Source organism: Coturnix japonica, chromosome 21 (genome assembly GCF_001577835.2).
Source record: "Coturnix japonica isolate 7356 chromosome 21, Coturnix japonica 2.1, whole genome shotgun sequence".
Taxonomy (NCBI): domain Eukaryota; kingdom Metazoa; phylum Chordata; class Aves; order Galliformes; family Phasianidae; genus Coturnix; species Coturnix japonica.
In genome coordinates this window covers 5,376,246-5,386,423 of record NC_029536.1, presented here as the reverse complement: position 1 = coordinate 5,386,423, position 10,178 = coordinate 5,376,246, and the positions used below count along the sequence as shown (strand labels likewise).

General features: G+C 46.3%; 1 protein-coding gene across 1 annotated transcript in view; it reads left to right on the top strand.

Annotated features, from left to right (window-relative positions):
• Positions 1-293: 293 nt before the first annotated feature.
• The window catches only part of ZBTB40 (zinc finger and BTB domain containing 40), a 31,926-nt gene continuing 22,041 nt past the window's right edge, over positions 294-10,178 (top strand). The window contains 9 exon segments of the mRNA XM_032448833.1: positions 294-379; positions 381-538; positions 541-934; positions 936-1,000; positions 1,646-1,779; positions 6,195-6,228; positions 6,231-6,344; positions 6,347-6,382; positions 6,961-7,103. Coding sequence (XP_032304724.1) covers positions 333-379; positions 381-538; positions 541-934; positions 936-1,000; positions 1,646-1,779; positions 6,195-6,228; positions 6,231-6,344; positions 6,347-6,382; positions 6,961-7,103 — 1,125 coding nt within the window. The 5' untranslated portion in view covers positions 294-332.

Genomic DNA, 10,178 nt, shown 5'->3' with positions numbered 1-10,178 from the left:
CCTCACTGAAAAGCATTCATGTTTCTTAGAGCTCTATGGTAGGAGTTGTGTCGGGGAGCATCTCTCCTGTCTGTAACTCCTAGGACTCAATATTCACTCCTAAGCAATCTCTGAAGCATTTATGTTTGAACAGTATCAGGCAAGATGCTGAATTTGGGGAATCAGAGCTAACCACTAAACTACAGCATAGGAAACTGCAGCAGGTGTCACATGAAAAGTGATTTTTGGTTTCTTTTGCTAGCAGAATCCTTTGTTTTTCCTTCAGCTGGACCTTGTGAAAGCAGTGTGAGAAAGAAGACCAAAGCAAGAGAAAACCACTAGATCCAGGAGCCATGGAGCTTCCCAGCTACAGCAAGCAGCTGCTGCAGCAGCTGTATACTCTGCAAAGAGCAGCAGTTCTGCAATTCCATCTTTATTGGGACTGTCCACTTCAGAGCACACAAGGTTGTCTTAGCTGCTGCCAGCATGATTTTTAAATCTTTGTTGGACAGCACAGAACCCATTTCCATCGATGTTTCTGTGGTGACACCTGAGGAGTTTGCAAGCTCCCAATAGGGAAACACAACTTCACCAAAGTCATCTCTGTGTCAGATAGCCTGCAGATGTTTGACGTGGCTGTTAGCTGCAAAACCTTCCTGAGAGACCTCATCAGCTGTTCAACTCAGGATCAGGTAGAAGTCTCTGCCCATACAACAGAGTCATCTGGAAGCAGTGCTGAAACTGAAAACCTGCCCCAATCTGAAAAACCTGCTGCTGAAGGAAAAACAGATGCCCTGCACCCTTCTGGCTCTGGAGAAGCAGAGATGGAAGCAGATATTTCTCCTCCTGAGCAGGTGCAGACTGTGAATCACACCTGGCTTTGTCAGGATGTGATGCTGAGCAGCTTGGGGTCTCTCCAAGAGGATTCAGGCTCTTGTGCTGCCCAGCCTGCCTGCACAGTGTGGTCACTGTGTTGAAGTGGAGCCTGCTGAGCCCCTGAAGAAGAAAGGAAGTGGTTTAGGTGAGCCTTGACAGAATTGCAACTCAGTGATATACACCCGAGTTGCTTTACATTTATTTTATGTCACGGGGGATCTTTTCCTCTGTGTTTCATCTTTTTAATGTGCCTTGGGTTGGTAACAGCACTGATCTGTGCCCCTTTTCTGTAGGGACTTTCTTCCTTTGGCACAGCGCAATGCTATCCTTTAGCCTTTGTGGTTGTTTTGCTTTTAGCACTTTACCAGAGCTATATTGAGCAAAACTTTTCTTATCTATTCATCTTTGTATAGATGAATATCTTATCTATTGCATCTCATGTATGGTGGGATCTGTGTTAATTCAGCACATGAGGTTTGTAATTCAATCTTTATAGCAGTAAGTGAACATAGTTGCCTGCTAATGCTACTTATCTTTTAAACTCATGTTCAGCATGAGAGGGAAACAGAGGCTGCACTGGATTTAAGATAAATGTTCCATTTATAACTTGTGTTAAATAAACTGTTGGTTTTTCCTCCAGGCTGTGTGATATCTTTAGAACGGATTTGTGAGTCACAGTTTCCATGTTACAGCCAATGTGCTGGTTACAGACTGATGCTTTTCAATCACATCCCCACTTTCTGTGAATCCCTTCAATTAGCAAATAACTCATCTTGTTTCTCTCGCACAGCAGCACAGAGCAAAAGCTGTAAACTGGATTTCTTTCTTCGATATGAAAGTGTTTTCTCAGAGGCCCTTTCTGATGCCCAAGCCGTGCTGAGAAGACTAGAAGAGTGCAGAGAAATTGATGCCTCTCAAAGGGAGGTAGGTGTGTTTATTGGATAAATAATACAAGTCTTTTCTTCCCCACCCTGCTGAGGGCTAGAATAGTTCTGTCCCTGTTCAGGAAATCTTTTCAAGGGGAAACTGGGGCTGTGGTGCTTTGTTGTTGGAAGGGCAGATTGTGCTCACCTGAACGATGCACCCAAGTAGCATCTGTGCATGTAGGTGAGGAAGTGCATGTCCTGCTCCAAAGACATCTCCCCTGTGCTAGGAGAGCTCCAGCACTCCTCCTGTTTGTGGCATTTGCTTTGGGAACTGTATCAAGATGGGAATGACTGACACATGGGATCCCAAAATAGATTTCCTGTGCCCGTGGTGAAGGCTTGCTGCAGAGCAGCTGCTCTGCTCTGTGTTGTGCAGGCTGCTCACAAGGAGCGTTGTGGATGGGGATGGATACAGGGCATGCTGGCCTGCTGTCTCATGGTGCTTCTGGTGGCATTCAACTTCAAAAGCTGTCATTGCAGATGAGTGATGCTCAGGTTATTGTTGGAAGGTGTTCGAGTGTAGTGTTTGGTTGATGCTAAAAGGGATATTCTGGACTCTGAACAATAGCTACCAACCATCGTACAAGGCTTTAAAAGCAGCGAGGTCCTGTTCCCTGGATTAGGGGGCTGAGATCTCTAGATCTTACAAGCTTACTGGGTGAGAAGCCATCTGGGTTTGAATCACCTGGACCCTGTTGTACCAGCATAACTGCGTGAAGCCAAGACATCTTTTTGCTGAGGAAAACTGAAGCCAACGTGTTTATTAGAAAAAAGATGTGTGGCAGCAAGTAGGAGAATTCCCTCAAGTCAAGGAGTACAGATTTATTTTCTGATAAGCCTTTGAATGTTGATGGGTTGGAAATCTTCGCTCCCTTAGCAGCTGGCCCCTTTGACAGCGTTGAACTTAGCTGAGGCTCTGAGAGGTGAGACGTGGGTCCTAATTCGTGGCTGTGTAGCAAGCCCAAGCCTGGCCAGACTGACAAGCACCTGTGAGCATGTTGCTCTCAGCATGCCTCCAAAGGATTATGTTTTTGTGTGTTCATTTGTCTTCCAGATTAGAAAACTGTCAGGTTTAGAGTTGTTCCAACTCTACACGTGGGCAATTGGTGCTGCAACCGGAGCAGTGCCCCAGCAAGAGTGCTGAGCCCTCACAATGCAGACAGGTGCTGCCTGTGCCAGCGTGCCCTCCTTACCCATGTGTGCAATCTGCACAGCACAGCACTCACAGCCCGGCATGCACGCTGCCTTGCTTCTGCTGTGGTTAAACAGCCCTATTTACTGTTGCTTTGTAGTAACTGCAATGCTTCTTGTGTCTCCAGCACTGCAAATGCGTGGCAGATGGGGTCGGTGGGCCCATCTATGCCATGTGCCCTGCCAGTTTTGCTCCCAAATGAGCTGTAGCCGTAGGAACCAAACAGGGAGAGTTCAGAGGCAGTGTGAGTATCTGACTGCAGAACAGCACCTGGGCAATTTTTCTGTAGCTATAAATAAATGCTGAATAAATGAGAAATGGATTTTCTTTAAGCCTCGCAGAAAAAAAAATCACTTCTCTGCTGCAACAAGCATGAAAAGTGTTAGCCCCAAAGGCAGTGGGGAGAGGAGGGGGATTGCAGCCCATTCTAAGTAAGGGCTTAGGAGAAAACTCTCAGCTCAGCCCATTCTGTCGCTCTCTGAGCTCCCTGCTGGGATAAGCAGCATCTGTCGGCACCAGCACGACTCTAAGCTCTGCTTCCAGCAGAGGGTGTAGCTTTTTCTCGTAAGGGCCTGGTGTTTTCTTTGGGGAAACACAGTGGTGTGTTTCAAAGTCATGCTTAAAGTGCAAGTTTAGCTGACAAGAGTGCAGCTCAGGATGTGTAAAAAGGGCTGAAATTGTGGCAGTGGAAAAAAAGTCAATGGATTTCTTTTTAAATTTCCTTTTTATTTCACTACTTATTTGCTTGAAGTCCCTCAGGCACCTTAGTGTAAGTGAAAGCCAGTTTGGAAGACAGTGAGGTGGCTGTGGGTGCAACCATGCGATGCAAAGAGCTGCCTTTTCTTCATGCTGAGCACCCTGGTGGGGAGTGTTTGCCATGCTGCAGAGATCTCCAGTCCCCTGCGCACATCCTTCTGCTCACAACTCCTTTGTGGGTGCACTGTTTCTATCAGCAAGCAGTTTTTGACAACAAAGCCCAGGCAGGCACAGCACTGGAGCTTGGAGTGTTAGTGGGGATGTTGCCAGCCTGCCTGTTAAAGCTGAGGCTGCTCCAGCTCCTCAGGTTTCAGTGGGACTTTGACTTGGATGTCACTCTTTCTGTTCCTTTGCTCACCCATCAATGGGTGCCTCATTACCATCAGCCCCACAGAGTAAAAGGTTGTGCTTTGCTCCCCTTAGGTGTCACTGCCTTATTTCCTACTACATCCAGTGGGTGTTGGTGAAATTGTGGGTTGGTTTCTTTTGACACTGAGGTTAGTGGCTTTGCTTTTGTCAGAGTTTTCTTTAAGTTTGCTGCTGTTTTTTGCTCCCTGGGTTGAAAAATGCAGACGTACCCTTGTAAGTTGGTTTTCTATTTAGGGAGATGTGATTTTTTTTTGGGGGGGGGGAGTTGTTTTTTTGTTCTGAAGTCTCTCTGTGTAACTCGCATAAACTATTCCTATCTAATTTGGTTCTGGCCTGGATGAAACCTGCTTGGAAATGAGAACGAGTCTGAAATTGCAGTAATTTGGGGAAGCGTAGAAGAGCTTTGCTGGTGTCAAGTCTTATCTTCCTGTGCTTTCTTAGAGAAACTCAATTCAAATCATTGCACAGCTCATTTGTTCCCTCTGCTTCTGGTTTCAGATGAAGTGGGGAGTGTTGATTCTCTAGTGCAGAATAAGTGTCACTGCTTGCAGAGCATTTCCATTGCATATGGGCCCCTCCAATTATTGCTGTCCTTCATTTGCAGCTGCTGGAATTTCTGGATGCAGCATCAAAGTTTTCCTTTCGCCTCCTGCATCCTGATGAGAAGTGCCAGCTTGTGTTTTTTGCTTGTTTTAATGGTGGCAAAGCTGGCTAAACTATTCCCTTGTTCTGGTATGCTCGTGTGAGTTTTTCAAAGCAACACAAGAGGAACCAGTGGACTCTATCTGTTAAAGATCCCTCCTACCACTTGAGGTGCTTGTGTTGCTCTGGAGCTGTTTAGGAGGGCTCACTCTGTAATAGTTGGGAAGGTGGGAGGGTTTGGAAGGTGAATGTGTGCTGCTGTGTACTAATGTGACTACGAAGGGTTTTGCAAATATCTCACGCAGTAAAAACCTAATGGATGAGACTATAATGCATAGACGCCTTGTGACTAAGTGGAATCTGCTATTCCAGATAATTTCGGTATTTCTCCAGCTCTTCCAGGTTCTCTGGGAATTGTTACTGCTTCAAAGTAAGTCTAAAATGCACTGTGCACTCCTTCTAAACAATGCTAAAAGGCTGTTGTTCCCACTGAGCAGTGTGTCTGAGGAAAGGTCTTCCAGAAATAAACTATAAATAGCAGAGCTGTTTCTCAAAACTCAGTTCCTCTAATGAAAACTGTGCGCCGAGGAAGGGATGTTAACTGATGCTCTGGGTAGTTGTTCTGTGCTGATTTTAATTGTAATTAAGGCCTTTTTCCTTTATAACAGAGCCCTTCATGTCCATGTCTCTCCGTTTGGCAGGAAAAATGCTGTTAGAGGGTAAGTGCTGGGGCTCCTGCAGCTCCCCCTCTGCGGATGCTCTTTGCAATAGGTCATCGCACTGTCACGCTGCCCTAATATGTGAGCATTTACACCTGCTAGAAAAAGCAAGTCCACCATCCCCCTGGTGCGGCCTCAAGCAGTTACATTCAGTCTTTTTATCATAGAAATAAAAATGACAATGACAGCAGAAAATGGCCGTTATCTCGGGAGCTGGGCTAAGCTCTCCACTTCAAAGGTACTTTTATAGCATCCCTGGAGTCTCTAATAAAGGATGCCTGCTCTGAAAGGCTGGCATCTCTGGTGGAGAGCTGGGGAGTGCATGTCTTTAGGGGCAATATTTACAGCGCTAAAGGGCTCCAGGGAAATGGGAGCAAGAGTTCCAGCTTCTTTCTTTTCCTTTTATTTCCATCACTCTGCAGGCGTGTTTGCCTCTGGTTGCCGTGTGGGGTCACAGGAGTGGATTTTGGAGCTCTGAGCTTGATTACCAGGTGTGCAGAGAGCCCACAACACAGCACTTATGTGCCTTATCTCCAAAGCTTAAGCCCAAAGCATTCACTGAGAGACGTGACTCCTTTGTGACTCGAGAAGGGGGATTCCTCAAGTCCCACCAGAATGCTTTCTGCTTTCTGTGCAGGTTCTCTCCTTGTTCTGCAGTGAAATATGCTCTTTATGTCAGCTTGCATTCGGTAGTTGTCTCTGTTACTAAACCTTTCCTGTGTTTGCCTGTTTTAGGTTGTGCTCACCTGTCTGGCAGAGGTGGGGGAACAGTGTTCACGAAGCTGTTGGGTGAAGTGAAGGATGCTCACACTCTGGATGCTCAGACCCTTGTGTCTTTATTGAAGCTGTTTCAAGAAGTGAATCCCAAGCTGAGAGCAGCCTTGCTGGAGAGCAGGGCAGTGGAGAAGTCCTACAGCAAACAGGTGTAGAGAATGGGGCACGGCTTTTGGCAAAGTGGGTGGGTAACCTTACAGGCAAAACTTCAGAAGATTATTTGTGTCCCCCTAGCAGGCTGCGGTGCTCTCACATTTGTTCAGAGCTTGTATCCTTACTCATATGTGGGAGGCTTATTGTGTGCTGGCCAAGATCCTGGAGTGTTTCTGCTCCACAGCAGTGGGGTGCAGGCAGTGCAGGGCTCTCCCTATCGCTGCCTGCAGGGTTGGATCGATGGCTGCACAGCCAGTATGGGCTGGAGCACAGCTGAGCCTCGGGATTGAAAGCTCCTTTCTTACTCGAGTCTGACACAAAGCAGTGGCCTTGCAAACCTGGTGTTAACCTCCAGCTTGCTTTATGGCTTTGTGCTCTGTTAGATAAATGAGACGTTTTCCTTTCATTGAGTTTAAAGAGAATCGTAAAGTGGTTTTTCTCTGCTGCTTGTGCTTGGGATGAGCTTTGCTATTCACTTAGATCTTTCACAGAGTCTCACTCACTTCAGGAGCCTGTCAGTTCCTTCAGACTGACTTGTTTCTTCTCTTGTGCTTCTGAATCCTTTTCTCCCCAGAGAGCACAGAAGAGGGAGAGATGCTGACCGCTCGTTTGCTGGGATGCAAGGAGGAGCTAATCCAGAGCGTGACACAGCTGAGCCCCATCGTAGAGTTCTTGGAGGCAGCAGAAGAGGGATTCCTGACTGCCACGGAGAAGCGGGTAACAAATCTGAGATAAGGGAAGCTCTGTGGGTGAGGGTTGTATGTGTAGGTCTGCCAGGCTCTGTCTTTCCACACGGTTTGCCCAGTGATGCTCCAGCCTCTCCTGGTGATTTCTTTGTGAGCAGCATGGACTGCTTATGTTAGTTGTCTCAGGTGCAGAGACTGGGGCAAGGGAGGCAGCTGGTTACTCATAGTCTCTTTTTGTGAGTCTGAAGAAGGCTCTGTAATTCAGTTTGTTTTCATCAGGACCATTAAAATCACATGCTTCCTGCACACCAGTTATATCCTTGTAGGTTCACTCATCTGCTTGCCTTTAGCTGACTCTCAGGTTCTCTCTTTTTTTAACTCTGGGCAGACTTGAGTGCAGCAGTTGGTGTGGAGGACTACAGCTTTCCCACAAGCAATTGCATTATGAATGCAGATTTGCAGAAGCCGTAAAGGGAGGGAAAAAAAGAAAACATCAACCCAACATTGTGCACAACCTGCTTTCTTCTGTGTTTTGAGGGGAGCTGCCTACACCCTGCCTGCACAGCTGAAACTTGCAGGTGTCTTAGCATGCTGCGTTCAGTACACAGCTTGCAGACCTGATGTAGATGTCCTACTTTGTCACATCGGTTAGTTCCCTTGACATAGGATTATAGCAAGAGGAAAGCAGTGTTGTGCTCTGTGGCATGAACGATGTCTGCTTTCTGTCTGAGTGAGCCTGACCAGAGCCACAGCAAGATGGTTGAAAACCTTTGCTTTTCTTGTAAGTGCCTTGATTTTTGTCTTGCTTCCTTGCACTCAATCCCTGATGAGGTTTCCAGCACGGGGCAGCCTGGAGTATGGCCACAGCTTATAGGAGGGTCAAAGAAGGTACTAGGGGCACCCAGGGGTGCCATAATTCTGACCCTTGGGCATAGCATCTGGTCTTCAATTGCGTGATCATAGACTCTGGCATTCACAGGGCTTCTGCCTTGTTGCAGGGGTAGTGTTATTCAGTATTTCTTCTCATGCTTTTTGGTTGCTCTCTGCTCCCACACTGTTTGCTGCAGAGCCTCCAAACCCTGCTCTGAATACAAAATCCTTCTCTATGGGTTCTCAAGCACAAACATGCTCTTGTTTTAGCTTGCAGGTTGCTGACAAATAACAGATGGATTTGCAGGGGACCTCAGTGAGACTGGGTGCATAGCTGTACACTGGGAGGTGAGGCCCAGGACAGTAAGGCAGAAATTGCCATATGTTGACTGACCTGAGGGGCAGGGATCCTTTGGTGTCGTTTTTTATTTCTTTAAGATCTCCTTTATTTGTTTATGCTGTTTTTTTTCCCCTTTGGACAACAGGAAATGTGTATAATTAATTCAGAAGTTGACTTGATGAAACAGCAGGACTGTGGCATATCTCAGCTGTGGTACTGGGGAAGGGAACATGGAGTCATCAGCCACCTCTGTAGGTTTCATCTTACTGAACAACATAAGAGCTCTGGGCTGGCAGAGATAGGATCAAGCTCTCCCATGTTTCAGGGCTGCTCAGTGCAGCCCTGAACCTGGAGCAGCACAGTAGCTGGTGATAACATCTATCCTTTCTTTCTGCACATGAGCAAGAGCAGCTTGCTAGGGCTTATTAATGGCAATGCAAACAAAGATACTTTGCCATTGTAAGAGCAATCCTAACTGGGCGTACTGAGGAATGCAGATAACTGCCTGCAAAAACACTTGGGGGGGTGTTTCTGACTGTCCCACTCAATGTGGTCAAAAAGAATCTCAATTTCACAGCCAGGGCCGTCTGTTCTGGTCCTGCTGGAATGCAGCACAGAAACTTGTCTGGGAATGGCAACAGGTTGTAGTTTGAACTCTTCATAAAGATGCTGTTCTTGCATCCCTCTTGTCTTCTCTGAAAAGATGACTTCAAAATGAGTGATCAGGGGTCATCTCAGTGTGAATTAAATGGGAGAATATGCCAGCAGATTCACTAACGGATTTTTTTTCCTATGAAAGCACAGATTTCTCAAAATGAGAGAAACTAATTAATGAGTTCAGGTACTCATAAGAGCTCAGGAGGAGCTGTTGGATTTCTTTCTTTCATGTTAAAGGTACGAGAACTGTCTGAAGTTTGTTTCCTCAACAAAAGAGGAGAATTTGTACAAGAAGTTGCAGACCTGATGGAATAAATAACTTGAAGAGTATTAGACCAAGTGGAGAAGCTGCAGGATGGCTGCAATGGCCTACAGATGAAGGAGTTTGCTTCAGAGGTCTGAAAATGTCTGTAAGAAAGGGGCCTTGCAGTTCATCAGGCTGCTGGACGTCGCAGTATATGTTGAGTCAAGAAGAGAACAATTGTTCGATCAAGTGGAAAAAAAGAAGATAGAGAGAGGAGATGACCCACAATCTTGTGTCTGAACTGAGGGACGAATGCAGGAGAGCTCTAATAAAGATATGGGAATGGAAATTTCCTGCAGCTGAACTGAAACCACAACTCACAGGGCATAAGGGCAACCAGCTAATCATCCAGCAGGCTGGAGAATCTAACTGGTGCCTCACATGGCTGTGAGAGTAGTGGCAAGGTTTATGACTGGGTTTTCCAAGCTAGGAGTAGCCCCTACAATTGGTGACCAGGACATACATGTAGGAAGAGGGAAGCAGTGATCCAGGCAACCAGATCTATGGCTGCACAGGAATATGCGCTGGGACAGGCTGGAAGGCTTGTGTAATTGAAGCACTGCATGTAATCAAAGAAATGGAATAAAATGCAGCAAGGGTGTTGGAGTAAATTGTTTCTGCCTGACCTGGAATTTTTATTTGATGAGATAAAAATGGGGTTTTCTGCCTCAATCTAGACTTGAGCAAAGCGTTTGAATTTCATGCGGGGAAATTGTTAAAGCAAAGGAAATCTTGATATTAAAAAGAGGATATAGCTTATTGGGAGATAACTACAGGTTGTGCTGAAGGCAGGATTGACATGTTGAAGCAAGGTTACCAGCAGGTTTCTTGGTACTCGATTAATGTTATCACTAATGCAGTTGACACAAAGAACATCAAAATGTGGTAGGAAGACTTGGTGATGAGCAAAGCCACGAGCTTTCTTCTATGTGGGG